This window comes from Seriola lalandi, unplaced genomic scaffold, assembly GCF_002814215.2.
Source record: "Seriola lalandi dorsalis isolate HSWRI2012SDOR001 ecotype SW California unplaced genomic scaffold, Sedor1 jcf7180002054997, whole genome shotgun sequence".
Classification (NCBI taxonomy): Eukaryota; Metazoa; Chordata; class Actinopteri; order Carangiformes; family Carangidae; genus Seriola; species Seriola lalandi.
Genome location: NW_019525546.1, coordinates 665,462 through 686,507, shown reverse-complemented (window position 1 = coordinate 686,507; position 21,046 = coordinate 665,462). Strand labels below are relative to the sequence as shown.

The 21,046-nt window shown below is 42.2% G+C and overlaps 1 protein-coding gene across 1 annotated transcript in view; it reads left to right on the top strand.

Annotated features, from left to right (window-relative positions):
• Positions 1 to 1,860: 1,860 nt before the first annotated feature.
• grin2aa (glutamate receptor, ionotropic, N-methyl D-aspartate 2A, a) overlaps positions 1,861 to 21,046 on the top strand; it is a 132,667-nt gene continuing 113,481 nt past the window's right edge. Inside the window, exon 1 of the mRNA XM_023397133.2 lies at positions 1,861 to 2,337. Coding sequence (XP_023252901.2) covers positions 1,861 to 2,337 — 477 coding nt within the window. The remainder of the gene's footprint in view (positions 2,338 to 21,046) is intronic.

Genomic DNA, 21,046 nt, shown 5'->3' with positions numbered 1-21,046 from the left:
TCTCTCTCTCTCTCTCTCTCTCTCTCCCAACCTTCTGCCTCCCTGTCCGAGGCCTGCAGTGCTACTTCAAAAACGCAAGAGAACACTATCTGGCATCCCCAGCTATTTATAGCACTCTTGTTTATATTAGTCTGTTCTTTTCAGCCTTTATGTAATTTGTCTCTTACTTACCTCTGGGGACACAAACTGAACTCTGTGAATTTGACAGCTGTGTCACCACTCTGTGCATTGAATCATTTATATAAGAATCTAATAAATACAGGTGAAGACACCAGAATAAGCATCATGTGGCAGCATCAGCATCATTTTTCTTTCATTTTGTTTTATTCCCTAGTCACATCAGTGTCTCCTGATGGATGAGAAGAGATTTGATATTTTTTTTAAATCAGTTCTTACCATACAACTCCACTATTTTGTTGTGCTTGCAATATGGCGTCCCTTCCATTAGGCATTTAATTAAAAATCTCAGTATGACAAGTGGCATAGACTGGTTTTATAAAAGTTTTTATAGTTTTGTACAGTTTTACTTACTCCTCTGCTGAATCTATAAGAGCTTTAGTGCAGCGAGAACATAATGTTTGAGTCATCGTTTTGATTCCTGTTTGGAAGCTGTGAGTGGTTTGTCCACATTTGAGATGTTGGTTTTATATATATATATATATATGAACAAGACTAAGAGTCTACAGCTTGTGAGGCTGTGCCATAGGCGCATGGACTAAATACAAATATTGGCACGCTAACATGCTCACAATGAAAATGCTAAACTGCTGATGTTTAGAAGACATAATGTTTGCCATCTTCAGTTTTGCAAGGTAGTTGGTCAAAAAAGTCAAATTTTGAGCTGCTGATGACGGTGTTAGATGAACAGCCAATGGACCACCAAAGACATTACAGCTCGTTAGGAGATCCCGGGGGGGGGGGGGGGGGGGGTACATGAATGTGAAATTTTATGGCAGTCGTCCAATAGCTGTAGAGACATTTCATCCTAAACCACAAAATGTGAACCTTATGGTGGCACTAAAGGAAAAGTCAATCAGGAGTTATCACCTGGGAACCATTCATCTGGACAGAAATGCTTCATCTCGCATATGTTTTAGTCTGGACCAACACGGTTAACCCAGCGACAGACGGACTGAGAGACAGCCATCGCTAGCCTTTGAGTCATGCCACTAGCATGGCTAAAAGAGTAAAGTTCTTTAAGTTACAGTCTATGCTAAAAAACCTTTTCACCGTACTGTATGTGAGATATACTCCATAATATAAAAACCAAATTACCTGTTGTCCTGCAGAACAATGCAAATATTATAATAACTGAATCATCCCACTGGCAGGAAGTGTAATAGAATCAAAAGTACATGAATGTTCAGCGTAGTTTCTCTATGACTGTCCCTCCAGCTTCCTCCTTTTATAAGATGTGCGTCAATCCATCCTGAAGGTGGAGTGTTAAGATATTACACTTGTAAACTGTATAAATGTCTGCCTGCCTCTTCTGAATAGCACAGCTCGCTCCTGAATCATCTGATCCTAGCAGTCGTGACCATAAAGTAGATACTTGTTAGTCATCTTTTCTTTCTATCACCCCTCCGCAACTTCCCTCTCAAGGCCATCTCCCTCCCCGCAAGGTTTATGTGTTTAATAACGTTACAGGGAAGAAGTGGAATAAAGAAGAAAGATGCTACCTGAATGTGTGGGCTTGTCTTAACAGTTTGTCTCCCCTGTCTCTCTCTCTCTCTCTCTCTCTCTCTGCCATCATCTTTCCACACTTCTCTCTCCCATCTCCTACTCTCCTTTCCATCTGTCCTCATCTGTTCTGTTTTCCCTCATCCTGTCTCCATGCAGGGGATGAAGTGGTTTGGCAGTATGTCCCTCAGCAGCAAAAGGAGTAAGAGGAGGAGTAGAAGGAGCAGCAGCTGTAGCAGTAGTAGTAATAGTGTGCTGCTCTCCTTGGCTCTCCTGGTGGTGGTGACCCTCATCACGGACCCCGCGGCGGCGCAAAAGCAGCGTAGTGGCGGCGCCTCGGAAAAAGTGCCGGTCCTGAACATTGCTGTGATCCTGGGACGCACACGCTACATCTCCGACCGGGACATCCGGGCGCTGTGGAGCAAGGAGGACCCCATCGACGTCAACGTGGTCACACTGCTGGTCAACGAGACCGACCCCAAAAGCATCATCACTCACATGTGCGACCTGATGTCCGGGACCAAGATCCACGGCGTGGTGTTTGGGGATGGCACCGACCAGGAGGCCATTGCCCAGATTTTGGATTTTATTTCCTCGCAGACGCTTATACCCATCCTCGGCATCCATGGAGGGTCGTCCATGATCATGGCTGATAAGGTATGGAGGAGGGGTGGATGGATGATGTGTTGATTGGTTGATTGTTGATACAAAGACTGAATGGATTAATAGAGTTCTGGTTGATTCATTGGTTTGGTTTGGAGTGATTTGCCAAAAGTGTTGGATGCAGCTCTGCTGAACTGCGAAAATCAGGGACATACTCACTTGTCAGCTCATACACATTTGGCTGTTGCTGCTGTCGACAGCCTGTAAAACGGTAGTAATACTTTATCACGCTAACAGACTGAAGTGAGGCCTTGCCTGTTAGCTGCACCTCACAAATATAAGTACAGCTGGTGTCTAGAGGAAGAAAACGGAGAGGAACCTGCGTGGTATTGGTGGGAAGAGATGATGTGGAGGAAGTAAAGGAGGGGGGTGTGGGGGGGTGGGAGGATGAGGTAAGTATCTGCAGAGAAGTGTTGGAGGAATGCAGGTGGAGAACAGAGGGAAGGGAAGAAGATGAGCAAAGAGAGAAAGGGGCGAGGAGAGAGGAGGAAATGTGGAAGGAGTGGGTGTTTTTAGCAGTCTGGCTATCACCGGCTGACTGGTACGGTGAGCTATAATCTAGGAAGCCTCCATTCATTGTGCAGGATTCCCTCAGACAAGCAGCACGAGTCCGGATTGGTTCTCACATTTGAATAGGGCAAGCCCCTCGCCCCGCCAGTCACTTTGAACTGTGAATAGGACGAGATGAACAGCATGATAGTGTGGATTCACGAGGCAGCGCTTAGCTCCTGGGATTCATCAGATCCACAATGGGGATATTCTTATCTGTGTCATTTGCCCAGAAGATCAAAGGAGGCTTACCAGACGGTGTGTTAGCCAGCCTAGCCTTAAAGATGCTACATATAGCATTTATGATACAGTTACATAGTGTAATTACTGTGAACAAATGAAACTATGGACTTGTGATCTGTTTTCTTCTGTGGTATTGTTAGCACTAGTCTTTTTCAAAATGACCACCACACTTTCTGTAAAGCCTGCAGCTTCCTTCCGACAACCCACTGCCCATACTGTGTGTTTGTCTTTTCCCGAGGATGATTTATTTTTCTATAAACCTTTCTCTTTCTGCAAGATCTGCCAATGCAAGAAAATCTTTAGCTCCAGTCGCACTGGAAGAATAACACCCTACTTCCTATTTCATGCCACAAAGCAATCTCACTCTTAAGCGGTCCAGCAGATTTCCCACCAAATCCGACCCTGTGGCCCACAATAGAACTTGCAGTGTAGGGGTCGATGTAGAACCTCTCAGCGATTAGCGCGTTTGTTTACAGTGAATATACGAATGTCTTAAAGTTACTGCAGAAATGCTTTGTTGATGCTGTAATGCTATACGTGGCACCTTTTTATTTTTATTTAAAAAAAAAAAAGGGGGAGAGGAGGGAAGGAGAGAGAAGGGTGTTGGAGGCGAGGGCACAGAAGGAGGGAGGAGGTGAGTGTGAGAATAGAGGACGTGGAGAGGGGAAGCAGAGAAATGAAGGGGTGAGGGATAATCCCTCAGTTTGACCAGAGGCGAAGGATGAGTGGTGGGGAATTACAGAATGTCCTGATTGGCACCTGCCACACACACACACACACACACACACACACACACACACACACACACACACACACACACACACACCTGTCCCCTGTCAGTGAGTTTCATCGAAACAGCAGCAATTCAGCTCCTTGACAGCAGGGGTGTTTCCTCTGCAGGAGCACATGAGGAGAAAATAATCCACTTCAAAGAGCTCGACCCAACAACCACTTTGTCTTTGTTTTGTTGCTCACGTTTTACTTCTCACCTCACATCCTGTCAGCCTTCCTCTGCGAGCTTCAAATCCACACGCTGCAGCACATGTGCAGCTGTCTCTCGCTCTTCGCACACAAAGCTCTCTCGTAGTTCCCTCCTCAGGCTGTGGAAACGTTTCAGCTGTCGTGGGCTTGCAAACCAGAGCCACTTGAACCAAATGTGTGAAGTATTTTCCACTGTCGATACTTTGTCTCTGCTTTTCTGACAAGTGGACAGGAGATACCAGGTTTTTATCCGCACGCATCTAATGTATTGTGCTTCTGAAGACGTGTAAGTTGGCGCCTTGGTCAAGTTTCTAGAGGTAAAGGTGTGACACTAAAAAAAATGACACCAGAAAGTGAGATTTGCATCTGCAGTGCTTGAGTAATATCTTGAAATATGTGGAGATCTTGAAAATTTTTGTAAATTATGCTTGTCCCACAAGTAATTTATGTGCTATTCAGCCCGAAACCTTATTATCAATGAATCTCTCAATGGTTTTCAATTCAACATTTATACTGTAGCAGGTCAGAAAATGATGAAAAGTGTTGATCTTTAGACTCTTCAGAATACTCTTCTTGTCTGACTTCAAAATCCCAAAGGGTTCAATTTATGACAATATATTAAATAAAAAATATAGTAAATAATATATACTAAAAATAATAATAAAATAAAAAAAAAAAAAAAACAACAACAACCAATCCTCATATCTAAAAAGGTTTGTCCAGCGACTGTATTTTTCAAATTTTTATTTTTTGTAATAAACAGCACCTGTTTGACTGCGGAATTCATTATATGATTAGAAGTCCTAGTACTTACATAGCGGATAATGCCTGTGATGATGTTAAGTATATGATATCTACCACTCACATAAAAACGACAGTTAAATCTGTTTAGCGAATGTTGCAGTGTGTTTTCCTATCCCAAACAAGGATTAGGATTCCTCCAGTGTGTCATGTGCTGTATCCTCTCCTTGTGAGGTTTACATAGTCTTTTTACCCTCCTTTTTAAAGTTTATATAACTCCTCACCCTCTGTAGGTTAAGGTTTATACATTTACCCTCTGAAGTGTAAGTAGCAGAGCCTTTCTGCCGCCTTGTTCCATGCAGATTTTCGCTAATCCTCATGTGAAATATGAGGAGAAGCTCGCCTCCAATGATTACGCCTTGTAAGACCCTCAGTGTGTTTGTCTATTCACGATTACGCCTTCATACTTGTGTGTACAGAGACGTGTATGAAATTTCCCTGCATATATATGCTTTAATGCCTTTGCGTGCACTGAAAATACTTTTACTGTGTGTGTGTGTGTGTGTGTGTGTGTGTGTGTTTCCTTTGCCTGTCACTTGGAGGCTAAATCTCTTGGTGCTGATGACTCCCAGTCAAAGCCGTTTCCACGTGAACCTCTGGAGAATACTATCTGAGAGCTTCCCCATTTAAAAAAGAAAAGACACTATTTACGCGTCATCTCCTCTCTCTCTCTCTTTCCTTCCCTTTCTCTTTTTCTCCCTCCTCCTTGTGTTGTCCCCTCCACCCTTCTCCATATCCTTCTGTCTTTTATTTTTACTTGTTAATTAGATAAATGTTGCAGGATCTCCCTGTGTTAGCCCCTTCCATACATATCTCAGCCTTTGTTGAATAATGCATCACTTGCCTGTATTGAAAATAATACATTATTGATTAAGGAAAGAAATGTCTTCTCCTGCTGCATTCTAAGCAATTCAGCTTGAAGGTACCACCCCGGCAGCTCCTTAAAACTGGGTGGGTTGAAAAAAAAAAAAACATAGTTTGTATCATCTTGTTTTCATCGCTGACATTCCTTACCTTTTACACTGTTGTTCTTTTATCTTTTATTTGTGAATTTGTCTCTTTTGTTCTCTCTTTCCTCCCTTTCATCATCTTTTTAAGGCTTGCACTCACTTCTCATTCCCTCACAGGCTGTTTTTGTGTGGCTGGATGTCCCGCCCGGCTTGTTGATTGGCTTCATGTTAGTCTCATGCTAAATGGTTATTGACTTTCCCCGAGGTCAGTAATGGCAACTGGATCATGTTGGTCACGAACACCGTTCACTCTGTGTTTCTTAAGTCTCCGTTAGTATCTCCTCTAACTCAGAGCTGCCCAGTGACAGGTCCAGTCCGATCTGTCTGATGCGCTCTGATGTTTTTTTTTCTCTCTCTTCCTCTTCATTTTCCCTCTGTTTTTGGAGCACGCCTCATGAATTTAATCATGGTCTGAATGCACCGGATGCTTTAACAGCAGCGATAGAAGACGCTTCTGAATAAAACAAAAAGTGTTGAAAGAGTCAAAAAATATTGCAATGATCTTTAATGTTCCCCCAGCGGTGTAACACAGGGTATGAGTGTGTATACACTGTGTATGTGTGTGTATGTGTATGTGGTGGGTACTTGACCCCACAGGTTTAAATGGCTGTTTGAGGATTAAGACTCAGATTAAGACTCAATTTTAGGATTAGAATTGGGTTTCGTTTTATGGTTAGGTTAACTTCAGGTGTAATGGTTAGGTTAGTCGGGTCACGGTAAGTGGCTAGGGAGAGCATTATCTCAACGATGGGTCGTCACAAATATAGTAAAACAAGGGTGTGTGTGTGTGTGTGTGTGTGTGTGTGTGTGTGTGTGTGTGTGTGTGTGTGTGTGTGTGAGTGAGAGCATGAGACTGTGCTCCCCAGGGTGCCATATCAATCCTGCCTTCACTCCTGCACAGCGATGTCACCTTAACTGCCACATGGACACACACACATACACATACAGTACTTTTTCTTCAGAATTTATCCCTTGGGCAACTTAAAAAATGACACCTCATTTACATGGGTTGATTAATTAATTATTCAGCAATTCCGACAAATTAATGAATATTGTGCCTGATGCTCAGTGGAGCGCGCATTTCATATGCCTCAGACTGAGGCGCAGATTAGATATGAAAATAAACAACAACACATGAAAGTCCAGGAAAAACCGCTCACCTCACCTTACCTACATGAGTTTGATCTCTGGATCCCCCTGTTGACATGACACTGAAACACAATTGCTCCCGATAGATGACAGAGCTTTGCATGGCAGCGTGCGCTATAGGTGGGTTGTAAGGTGCTGTTAATACATCTACAGTTTAATACTTCTGTCAGGGTCACGACAGTGTATACAGCTGTGGCGGTCACATGCAGGTGGTGCAATTTTCAGTTATTTTACGAATTTAACTAAGGAGCTCGCTACTCAAGTTATGTAGGAAGGATGATCTCTATATTCTTACTCCTGCTTACTGAGCTCTGATTGGTCAGTTGTTTCTCTAAGCAGGGAAACAGCCGTCAGTGGGCACAACCCCAGACATATTTCAATCCCATAACAAATGACGGATGTGGGTGATTATTCGAGGGTCTGAAATGAGTCACCGTCAACATCACTATCAATAAAACGTATAAAAAGATGACAGTGTATTGCAAACAGCTGACCACATATATACCAAGGTGTTTAACTTTGGTGAGAATGACTTTTCCCAGTGAAATCATCAAAAATCTACCATCAATCAATCATTTAATACATGCTTAGCCCTGAGAGTTGTGACCTCACAGTCATCTGTTACAAAACACACACTGTCATTGGATGGTTCTGTAACTGGGTCTTTATCAGCCGCTGTTACTCAGTGTTTCCATTTAACTAATTAAGCAATGACCCACAAACTTGCATCCAGTATACACACATGCCAACACGCTACAAGTGTATTTATGTGATTTATTGATCCATAATGGTGAGACTTGTCAGTAGATCCCAGGATAATGACCAGTTGCTTCTTATCATGTGCACTGATAAACTCTAGTGGCGTACTCCTTTGTTTTGGGCCTGTGTGTGTGTGTGTGTGTGTGTGTGCGTGTATGTGTTTAATGGTAGCTGTCATGGCGGCTGGTGGCTGAAAAAGTTTTTCATATCAACTAACCACACACACACTTAATGTAACTGCCACCACTGATATAGTCAACGCAAGTGTTTGTGTGTGTGTGGTGTTATTGTGATCAAAGGACATTATTCATCCATCCCTGTCGTTGTCTCCCCTCAGGCGGTATAATTATACATACACATACACATACACACACACACACACACACACACACACACACACACACACACACACACACACTCTTACTCTGATGTTTTTTGCTGCCTGCTCGTGTCAAACAACAAATCAGAGTGGAAGGCAGGGAAGGAGAGAGAGGAAGAGAGAGAGACTGAGAGAGTGGATAGAAATAACATTTTATTATATCATTTATGAGTTTGTCCAATTAGTGTGAGGAGACGTTTGGTTTTGTTTGGCTTAAATCACACTGTCATTTAACTAGAGCATCTTCAGCCTGCTAAAGCACAGGGTCTGCCACACTAGAACACACCTCAGTGCAGAAAATATTCAAGTGTGTGTGTTTGTGTGTGTATAAGAGAAGTGTGGACGTGCCTCAGTGCTGTCTTTTTATGTGCCTGTACTTTATCAATATTTTGCCTACAAGGCAATTTGTGTATCTATAGTTGTGTGTGTGTGTGTGTGTGTGTGTGTGTGTGTGTGTGTGTGTGTGTGTGTGTCTGAGCTCAGACTGCGATAATGACATCACTGGGGTCTTGTCACATATCCTATTAACTCGGTAAGACTGTCCTCAGTGAAATTCCCATGGTAACACTTTACTTGTTAGCTCTCCCTATTTTGTATACTTGTATAGTGTTTGTGTATGTGTGTGTGTGTGTGTGTGTGTGTATAAAAGTGCCTGTGTGTGACTGTGAATATGAAAACACTTATGTGCGTGTGTGTGTGCACGCGCGCGCTGTATCTCTGAATGTGTGTATTATTCCAATATCTAGATGCAGCTGTCTTGCAGATGAGAAATGGCCTCTCACTTCTCAAAGGGAATCGATTTGAATGAATATGTGGGACTAGAGGAAATAGAGCTGATAGCTCTTTCTATGAGTATATTTCCCTCTTTTTTTCTTCTCCATCTCCCCCTTCCCTCTTACTTTCCCAAATGGCATCTGTTCCAGAGTATAGAAAGTCTGTATTTGTACTGCATAGAGCCTACCAGCCCCACTCTCACTGTTGCTCGCTCCCATCCTCTTGCATCAACTCTCCTTTCTTTCCTTTTCTCCTCCTCCCTCTGTGCCCTCCACTCTTTCGCTCCCCTTTTCTTTCTCACAGTGTCTATCTCTCCTTCTCTCAGGAGAGCCTCAGTGTCAGCCTGAGGAACAGCAGCAGTTTATAAAGAATTTGCAGCCACACACACACACACAGACACACACACCAAAACACACACACAAACTTGCATATTACACAAGCACACACAAAAGAAGAGTGCATTTTAACAGGGACAGCTGTTAGCCAGGTAGACGAGTCGGGTCATGAGCTGTAAAAGCCCTTTCCTCTAATAAAATGGGTAGCCATGGCCTGGTAAAAATAAAAGTTATGACCCACACTGCACCATCCAAAGCAACTCTTAAATTAATTGACAAAGCTTGAGATGGGAGGACTAACACTCTGTTATGTGATAGCTAAACCGGAATATAAATTGATTTTGATGTTATACTCGTGTAGGCATTTACTTTAGTCTTTAATCTCCTTATGTACTTCGTCTTCTCCATTTTATCCTTCTGCTGCTACTTAGTCCTCTTTGTCACCGTTGTCTTTCTGCTGGAGCTGCTCCTGCTGTGAGAGATGCTCTAATGCTGTTTCGGCCCGCACTCAGTGTGCGTTTGATGGGCGGCAACGTGCAGGAATTGATCAACCAGGATCATCAGTGCAACGCTGCGACATTAACATCTATTCGAACTGTTTGTTTGGAGCTAGTGCCATTATCGTTGTACAAGTGTTTTCGTACGTGTATGCATTGTCATTCTGTGGTGTCGTTACAAGGGTAAACAAACAACAGCCTGGCTAACATCAGAATAATCCTCTTGTCTGTTTGTCTTTTTTTTCTGTATGAGCAACTGTCGGCCTAATGTGTGTGTGCATTTTTGGGCAGGTCTGTCTATCCATCTTTTTTTTTTTTGTGTTTCTTGTTGATTAACCCAAGTGTCTCAGCGGTAAATTGAATTTCTGATCTGCTTGACTCGACTCTTGTCAGCCACCATAAGCTGGAAGAAATACCCTACAATAAATATAACATAAGCCCGGCGACCGAGAGACTGAGGAGGCACATAGAGAATAACACAGCCATCACAGCTTTGGAGGAGAGAATTTTGTCGTCTCAGCTTAAGCCTGACTAATATACAGATAACACATGCATGCAGTTGCTGGCTGTGAAAGTCTTTTCATTCCTCATCTTTGTGTCACGAGGCAATTGCATCAGCGTGAAGCCTTCAAAGACACATTTCCTCATTTTCTGAATGTTGAAATTGTCCGATTAAATTGTCTACACTCAGTTTTTAAGCTGCAGAACCTCAGTGGATCATAATTCCCGGTGCATGCCGCAAACTGCTTCATTATGAGCGACAGCTACTTATTAACTAGAAGCATCTTTCAGGAGGACTTGTCAATCACAGTTATAGTAGAGGGAGAGACACAGAGATGTGAGTGAGAGGTTGGTTTTCAGACTGTATTATTCCCACCTACTGTCACTCATGCTCCTGAGATACACACAGATAAATATCAACTAACTTTGCCCTTAGGGATGTTGATCTGATGGCTTATTTATGTTGACATGAATATGCATTTGTAACACAAAACACATCGCTCTAATTGTTTTCATGCAAGCTGACATTCAGATGGGGAGTATAGATTGACAGTACGTTCAGGATGGATAGTTAACAGAGATTATCTGGTAATATTAGGGGTTAAAAAGTTACCACCCTCATAAGCCTGCAGCTGCAGCCACTTTGATGTGACAAGTGTGGCTTTTTGTTTTGACATGAGATTGCAATTGCCATACTGTATCAGGAATCTACCCCGTTTTAATGTGAGCATAGTCAGAGCTCAAGTGTGTGCTCACATCTCTTTTCTAAAGTCGGTTCAAATCTTTTTCCAAAGTAGAATGATAGAAAATCTTGTCCACTGCTTTTGTTTTCACATTCCTTCAAGAAATTTAAGGAATGGGAAAACCATTACCAATACTATTTAAAACAATTAAAATATACACAATAAATGAAAACAATATTTTAAAAAAATTGCATGATGGTGCAACAAACCTACAAGGGATAGCAGAGAGTACAGTTCAAAATGGCTCTTAATTCTTTACAGCTGTCACACACACAAACTGTGAAAAGTGCCTTCAAGGAGCTAAATAGGCAGCATTAGCATGAAGCTGTTTACTTACGCTAGTCTCGATCACGACTTTTCTCCTACTGAAGTTAGCATGCTAACCAGCTAGCTGATACAAGTCGCTGTAGTGTCCAGTCTGCCCTGAAGACGTAGTGCTGCTCAGAGGGTGTATTATAACCTCTTATGGCTAAAGCTCTTGGCAAGACTGGTAAATAAACAGCTGTTAATGCTAGCTAATGTTAATGGCTATGTAGCAATAGCAAAACTGTTGCTACATTTAACTTAATGACATGTTAATTAGATTTTAAAGACTCATGTTTGATCCTTCTGAATAGCCTAGCTTATATGTATTTTCCCCATTGCAACCATAAGTAGCTTGGTAGTTTGTTGCTGGCTAGGATAGTTTATTGACCTGCTGTGTTTGCAAATTTTGAAAATGTATGAGATTTTAGTTCAAGTTATTAATTTAAGATTTCCAAACTTTAGAGCAATGTAAATTCAAAGAGCCAGCCATGGAAATGAGGTCAGTTAGACTGTTAAGGGGTTTAGATCTCAACATAAGTAATAATGAGGGACCCTGGGAGCCTTTAATACAGATGCTTAGTTATTAACTATCTGATATGAGGTCAGTAAGGCTTGATTATGCTGAGTGGTGCAACACACAGACAAAGGTATCATATACTTACTGTGTGTGCTCTCACATTTCAGTGAGTGTCTCTGTCTCAGTAGTATAGTGTCTTTGTATTGTGATCATTGGGTGCAGTCCATTCTACACATATGTTTCAGCAGTTATTCCGTCTTTTATTTTAACCACGCTAAAATGTCTTCCCTTTGAGCTCCCAGCACAGTGGATTTTAATTCAAAATCCCAAAGCAGCTCCGACAATAGTCACTTGCTTTAATTTTGATCTAATTAAACGAGCTGGAAAAAAAAAAAAAAGGACCTCCCACTCCTCAGGCTTCATGTTGGAGAAAGAGGGTCACGACATGGGTGGGAGATAGAGCAGACTGTGACATTTTGCTTAGGTTGAAGACAAATACCAGGAGCACACACTGAAGACAAAGCTGCTATAAAATGAAAGATCATGTTCTTCAACTTGTCTTCAATAAGCTTTTCACAGGAACATTAAGTAGGTGGTCAAATACAACATTTAGGGGAAAATTAAATAGGTCATTGTGGGGGGGAAAAAAGTGACAAAGGCATCTCGGCTTTCATCTGGGCGCTATAATTACGCTGTTTTTTAACATAGTGCAGACTGTCCTATTTAAAACGTTTTTTTACACCAGAATCTTTGCAGTGTTTCTGTATATTATTTTATCAAACCAGGTCTTCCTGCATTCATCTGTAGCTTTCGTTTTCTATCCTCATCTCCTCCTCTCATCCGCATTTCTCATCTAATCTTGAAAGTCTATCTGTCCTCCCCTCTCTCTCCTTCTTTTTCCATCTTCGTTCTTAAGTGTTTGAAGATTGTTGTGAGAGATTTCTCGCCGTATCGAAGCCGTGTCGAAAGGAGTTGGCAACAGCTGCACGCCACGCTCCCTTCTCTCTCTATGTATGTGCGCGCACACACACACACACACACACAAGCAGTACTTAACAAAGCTATGTCCCATGCCTTTCTTCCACTTCTTTCGGTTTCAGGAGCAGATTGTTTGATGCAGCTATCCCGTCTTTAATGGCACTGCCTCTCCTCTTTTCCTCCATTTCTTCCCCTTCTACTCCCTCTATTTCCGACTTTAAAGAGTGCGCAAAAACACAAGTATACATACAGCACACACACAGTCATGCAGAAATGCTGTGGCCACATTACTCCGCAGTGTCTGCAGTGAATGAGCACAATCATGTTAGAATAGGGCTGGCTTGCTTCTCTCGCTCTGCTCCCTGCATCCTGTGTAGAGCCCTTCTTTCATAGCAACACAATTCCATTAAAATGGACCATAGTCTCTCCCTTAGCGTTAGCGTAGTGTAGCCTAGCCCAGCACTGCACCATGTTGGGGGCAGTGAGCTGTGCTAAAAGACAGGGAACGGAGAGATGCGGGCAGTGAGAGTGACATGAATTAAATATCCCTCTGACGAGCCTCTTCCTTGTTTCACTCGTCTCTCCATTATGATGGAAAGCCCTGTGGAGCATGAAGTCAACCTTAATTGTTCTGAAGTAGCGCAGTAGATGGGCGCAAGGATGGATGGATGGATGCGTGGAGGAAAAAAAAGGGATGACTTGTAAGAACGTCCCTGTGTGACAAGCAGCGAACAAGCTGTGAGCACCGTGGGGGGCTCTCAGGAAAATGGCATTATTCATGTTTTATTGGCACGCTAAGTTTATTTGTCTCTCTCTGCCTCTCTCTCCTTCACGTCCTCAGTCTACGTAAAGCACAGCCAGCACTTTGCTCTTAAAACTTCAGCTTTGAAAAAAAAAAAAAAAAGAAGGATGCCGCATCGCATCCATTAACATGAAAGACGACTTAAGAGGTCTTGTCGAGCCTGACGAGAAACTGGAGTGTCCTCGTGTCTTACCGTGGACTGAAAGCTACAAGTGCTTCACATCTTCAAACTTTTAATCCTCTAGCACTGAAAGTAACAGAATTTTAATACACGCCTGTATCCATCATTTGGCTAGTTGTCTGTTTTAACTTGTCGCAGCTAATGTTTGAGAGATTTACATCATGTGTTAAGGTAGAGTATGGAGCGTGTACTGTACGTTGTACATGAAAATGTGGGGAGGGCATAGTTTGCTATAAGTCAGTGTGACAGCTACATGATTTGTAAGTATTCTGCAAGACACTGTTATGCAGTAGCTTATAATGTAGGCCTCATTGACTATGAATGCGTCCCTCTACATTTTTGTCTTCCCAGTTTAAATGCTGCAGTGAATGACTTTTTGGAGAGAACTATTTTTAGTTTTCAGGTCATTTGCAAGTTGTCTCAGCACTCTGGGTTCTTTTTAACTGCAGAGTCCTTAATATGTAGTCCTTAAAGTGTCGTGTCACATCATGTAACTGACTTAGTGCAGTGAGCTCGTCTCTTTTAGATCGTAGTGTTGTAGAATTCAGCTGACTTCAAAGATAGAGGGAAGAGAATGGGGACAATGAAAGAGTGACTCAACAGCTTTCTCCTTGAAGAAAGCAACACAGAGAAGGGAAGAAAGAAAGAAAGATGGAATGAGCACAAATGAGAGAGTTAAAGATAGAATAAGAAGCGCGGAGAAAAACCGGAGAGCGGCTGAGGGGCTTTCAAAGAAGCAGTCTTTAATTAAGTTGATAGTGTGTGGTTATTAGCGATAAGGTTTTACTGTGAAAAGTCGGGGCGCATCCTATTAACTGTTACTGTACGGAACCTCTGTTAATACCAGCACTGTGTGACCCTCAGATCAGTCCTCAAGGTGACCAGGCTACAGCTTCACAAAAAATGTAAATAAATAATAACACTGAAAATTCCAATTTTCCCTAATAATAAATTTTTGCTTAAATTAGGTGATTGATATGGAACTCCTCCCGACACATGCAATATTATTATTTAAAAATTTTGTCATAGGGTAAATGTTGTCAGGTTTTAAGTCTATTTGATGAATATCTCTTAATATTCATTGGAATCATTCTTCTGCAGAGTCGGCCACTTGGGGGTGGCGGAAAAACACTGACACATCTAGTTTTTATGGCGAACATGTCAGGAAAGAGTTGCCTGTTTACACACGCAGCAGATACAGAGTATGATTTGAAGCCGTGTTTGTGGACATAAATCTTAAACTTACACTCCTTATTAGCTCTGCTTTGGTCTCCACCAACTCTTCCTTTTCAACAGCTAAATGCTCCTCTATGTTCACCACCTACACAGTGCAGTGGGGTTTCTACAGCTTCTTAGCTGAATACATCTGCCTGCTGTGGCTGGAGATTATTTCTGATGAGACTGAACCAAAATAATAAAGCTGTGGGCTGTAGAAACCGAAATAATTAGCTGGGAGATGTTAAAATGCTCCATAAAGCTGAAAGGAACTGCAGAGTCAGATGATAATCCTTCACGACACATATTCATATGAGTCATTGTTAATATAAAAATATTGATGAGTACATCTTTAAGATTTTCTAATAACAAAATAATTCATACAGTGCAAAATATAAAACCCTTAAAAAAGATTATCCCTATACAGTACATTATTTTTGCTATGCGTTCCAGTTTGGTGTTCTACTTCCCTCCAGCTTCAGCTTCAGTCCTCTTCGTCTGTCTCTCCCTCTCTGTCTTTTTCTCTGTCCTTCTCCCTTATCCTCCCCCCTTTCTGTCCATCTTATCCAGCCTTTGGCGATTTTATAGCCCTTTTGGGAGGACGGGCGTACAGCGAGACATGTGGGGAGGATTTAAAAATAGCAGACGTACAAGAGGAAGAGAGAATGGGAAGGGAGGGAAGACGGATGGAGGGGGATGAAAGGGAGGGAGTGTTTCAGGGTCAGCGTTGACAAATGGGTCTGCGGAGTTAGCCGGGGCTCCGGGGAGCACCGACAGTTAGGTCAGTGCTCCCCAAGGGGAACAGGGAAATGGGGTTTTTACCTGCTGAAACACCTGAGAGGAAGAGGGAGCGCTGAACGAAAGAAAGAGGGATGTGGGGAGGGACAGAGAGAGAGAGAGTCCGTAGTATTTGTGGCATGAGTGCCTCACCCTCGTATTATTTAAAGACACAGCAGCTAGCAGCAGTGTAAACCTTTACATGGGGCTGTAGTAGTGTGATTTACCTAGGCATCCTTCCTATTTTAATATTAATATATGTATTACTTCTTAAAAAGACGTCAGTTTTCCCAGGAATTACATTGATATTTGACCATATTTTCTGTAATAAATTATTTTGGATCGGTGACGGTGTTTACTGTCAAAGGGTCCTGAATGTGTTGCCTCATACCAAAAGTCATTGGTGGCCACACAATTTATTTATTTTTTTTGTAATGTTACCACTGTCTTTCCTTAAACGTACAACTTAGAAGCTCCTACACAATGAAGTGGGTTGTGGCCCACAGGTTGGGAACCGCTGGTTTAAACTTGACCACACATTAACCATATTGCAGTAGTGAGAGGACACTACTGCAAAATCGAAGAATGGTGTCACTTGTTACTGAATCTTGGTTTGATTTTAAAAATTTAAAAACTTTTTTTTCATACTGTCTTCTTCCACCCACATCTTGACCATCATTGCTCTCTTAAGTTCTGTGGTTTCTTTTATAAATACATGTTTCATATACAAGGTTCTTTATGAAAGAAATCCTACCCAACACTGTTTTGTGAAAACGTCGGTTAAATCAAATGTCATATAGGGGGAATTATCGACCCATTCATATTGATGTTTCATTTCGCAATCTGAGTGACATGCTTTCGCAACCCTTGATACGATACACGTGCGCCCTGAAAGTGCACTTTTTACACAACTTCCAGGCAAACCAACTCCTTGTCCTCACGCTGAACTTCCTCCTAACACCGTCTCTAGATAAACCACCACTTTGTGATAGCTTAGGTAAGCTGTCCTTGAGAGAAGTGATCCTTTGTTCTCTTCACTGCAGTAAACCCACTCCGCCTGGCCGATCCTGACTTTCTGTGCTCGAATACTGAAACTCCTGAATGAATAGAGACCACAGTTTGTTATAAAGAGGTTTGAATTAATCGACACTGCTGACTTCTTTTCTCATTTAGACAGTTGATGAGGAGTCATGATGAGGTGAGTTATTGCGTGTGTTTGTGCGTTGGCGCGAGCGCATGCCTGCAATGTGATGAAGCTTTTTTGTATGTCTAAATGTGTGTGTGTGTGTGTGTGTGTGTGTGTGTGTGTGTGTTTGTTTGACATGTTTGTTCAGTCAAACCTTGACAAGGAGGAGAGGGCATTGTTAGTGCAGACCCACTGGGAAATATGCCTTGACAGAGAGAGAGGGAGCGAGACATGCATTTTCACACTCACACACATAAAGAACACACACCTAACTATTCCACTGAACACAGGCATCCTCCCAACACACTCACAAACTCACGCACAGTGATCGCAACGCTTACCAAACATCATTTACATCTATCTGCTACCTAAACATAAGCTGTTACCCTCTTAGTGTGTGTGTGTGTGTGTGTTGGTTAGATGCTGAGATGTGCTTTTCTATGTTAAAAAGCAAAGCACAGGTTGTAAGACCACACACCACGTGTAACCAGGACAACCAGTACACACACACACACACACACACACACACACACACACACACACACACACACACACAATGTTAAGCACGGTTAGCTATTGATGAAGACTAAAAGCTCCCTCATTTAACTATGGTCTCCCAGCAGCATAGTAGCTTTAATTTATTACTGTCTGCAAACACACACACATAAATGATGGCTTTGCAGTGCTGTCACTGCAGACTAAGGCCAGCTGAAGCTATTCATTTAGCATTCTACTTAATGCGTGTGTGTGTGCAAAACAGCATTTTATTCGATACAGTAGTTCATTCATCCGTGTTGACTCGGCTACCCTCATTCATTCTTCCAACAGCAAGATTTTCCTCCAACAGTCAGTCAAGGTAACGAAGGCTGTAAAGGTGCGTCTTCTCATGCAAGTACCTCAACAACAAAATAAGTCACTTATTATTTATTGGCAAAAATGGTTAAAAATGATTTGGTTTTTGAACAAAAGTCCAATGCTGTCTTATTTCTTCTGTCTCAATTGTGCATGTGTGTTCACGTGTGAATTAGACATTGCTTTGGCTTCATGTTGTATCTGATATTGTCACAGCCACAAGAAGGTGATACCTGCCAGATTGACAATGTATTCAATTATGTTTTGTTCTATTTTTTTTTTTTTGTCTTAGTGCTGAGTATATCGTTTTTTAAGATGAGTGGAGACTTGTTTCCACTGACAAAAGAGATAAGAGCTCAAAGTCAAGACAACACACCCGTAACAACTCATGCATTCACAAAAAAATTGCATGATGCCTTTGCTAAATACAAACACAATTCGGAGACACCCATTCCAGCTGGAGACTTTCTCAACACTTAATTAGCGACTTTGTACTTGTCACCAGCCGACAAATAATCTGAGCTGACTCTGCAGCACAATCACAGCAAGAGAAATTGTTTTCTCTGTTATCTCTTTATCTCATAGACAAGTAAATGTTCCTAATGAGACTTTTAACAATTTGCTGTAAAACACGGTGTAATAGTTCTCCTCCTATGATGCTGGTCTCCAGTGCATTTAGAAGAGTTGCCGAAAACTTTTTCTGTGTTCTCCACCCAAAGCAAACTATAGGAGGAAAAACCAATGATTAAAAAGATGTTGAATGATGGCGTCAAAGGGCTGACGGGTGGAAAATTCAGTTTGAAGATTTTTGCCACTACACCTGCCAGAATGTCGGTAATTGTGTAACTGTAGCGTCCAAAATAGTCACTCATAATCACAATGTAAATGTGTACATAAAGGTTCACACACGCACACACACACACACACACACACACACACACACAGACACACACACACACACACACACACACACAGTGCAGGATTACTCGGCTAGTATTGTGATGGCTAAATGACTGCAGCGGGGTGTGGTGATAAACTGGTCTAATGGGATCACAGTCCCTCTCCTCTCCACCCCTTCTTTCTTCTCCTCCTGTAATAACTTAACAAATGAATAAATTCAAAAAAGGGCCCAGAACATTTATGATGGGATGACATCCCTCCCTCCTCCTTCTCATCCCCCCTTTGGTCATTCTTGCCCCATTTCTGTCTGCTACAGCATTTTACACTCACTTTCTCTTTGTGTGTGTGTGTGTGTGTGTGTGTGTGTGTGTGTGTGTGTGTGTATGTGTGTGTGTGTGTGTGTGTGTGTGTGTGTCTGTGTCTGTGTGTCTGTGTGTGTCTGTCTTTCAAAGAAGACAGAGAAAGAGTTTGTGTGGGTGTTGAAAATGGTAAATTGTTTTCAAGGTTCTTCTTCTGTTTGCACTCACATATTCTTACAGATGCAGTGTGTGTGTTTGGATGTGTGTGTGTGTGTGTGTGTGTGAGCTGTGAGGCGTTCCTGTCCCTGTGGCGAATCATCTGTCTGCTCCTTAGGGTTCGCCAGCAGGTGCACCCCCCCCCCCATACCCGTATCTTTCTCCTTTAACTGTCCGTCACACCCATTGTACTTTGTGTGTGTGTGTGTGTGTGTGTGTGTGTTTGTGGGATGTGTGGTTGGGTTACTGTGACTGTCATTAACAGTGATGAACCAATCTCGGTGTTCTGGTTCATTGTATGTCTCATATTTCTAATAATGTGCATGTGTGTGTGTGAGTGTATGTATGGATGGAACAGAAAATGCTGCTGCACCAACTCCATGACAATATGTGCATTTGGATGTGTGTGTGTGTGTGCGTGCGTGTGTCTGCATGTATTATGTAATCTGTCCTTCCACTGTCTCCAGCTGTAATGTCAGTAATAAAGTTAATTGGGTCTTTGGTCCTCACCGCACAAAACATTTTGTTGGTGTGTGTGTGTGTATGTGTGCATGTAGGTGCGTGTGTGCGGTGTAGGCTGGTTTGTCTGGTTTCAAATAATGCTGAGACCCTGATTCACCACAGGGGAAATCTTGATTGAGAGCGAAAGAAAAAGCTTAGCTTGTGACTTGTGTCTATGTGGACGGTGTGTGTCTGTGTGTCTGTTTGAATTCAGGAACTCTCCGTCTCTCAGTTTAAAGTCTTGATGACGTCTTTCAAATCGACTGTTTTGCTCTAAATTGGCCTGTAAATGAAGCTATTCTTTCACACACACTCTCTCACACACAAGCACAGAAGGCGCACAGTACAGTGTGTTACACACTCTTATGCTGTAGAGCATACACTCGCTGCACTGAAATGATTTAGTGGAGTTTATTGTACCATGGACAGTTTGTGACAAGGATGATGGAAGCTGCTGCAGCCATAATAATAATTTTATTACATATTAAGGAAACTAGGAAAACAGCACCTTAATCCTAAATGCCTCATTAAGCTACAATGTTGATGATCATTTGCTTCCTTTCACATTTTTATTAAAAATAATTTACAGTACAAAACTAATAATTTTTCTGTCTCTGACAATGATGATCGCACCGACACAGGCTGGATCTGGAAAATGAGTAAAACGCTGCATGATAAATGTCAGGTGAGGATATGTGGCCTCTCCTGTCCTCACACTGCAATTTGAAAGTCGAGGCCTCTGGTGTTTTGGTTTGTTTGCTAATTAATAAAAGTAATTACCACTGAGTGAGGCCATGTGCCTTCAGTCTGCTCATTTCAAGTGCCACTGTTGTTTGAAGTATGAATGCGCTTCAGTTCTCATACAATGATTGAGTAATTACAGAGGAATGAAACATAGGGAGCTAATTGCCACCAGGCTGGGATCGTCTTGCTGTAGGAATGAATGTGCAGTTTGTGAAATGCTGTAAATTTGTGACTGTACCTGTCTGTGATTTGAAAAGACCTGAGTGACTGCTGGGAGAAGTGCAGTGAACCATACAGTATATAATTATATGGCATATATACAATATATACAATATAGGTTACATGGATAACAAGGGGTGGTTGTGGCTCAGGAGGTAAAGTGGGTCGTCCACTCCAGCTCCTCCAGTCTGTGTGTCGTAGTGTCCTCGGGCAAGATGCTGAACCCCAAATTGCCCCTGATGGGCTGTTCCATCAGTGTACAAATGTGTGTATGGGTATGACTGAATGC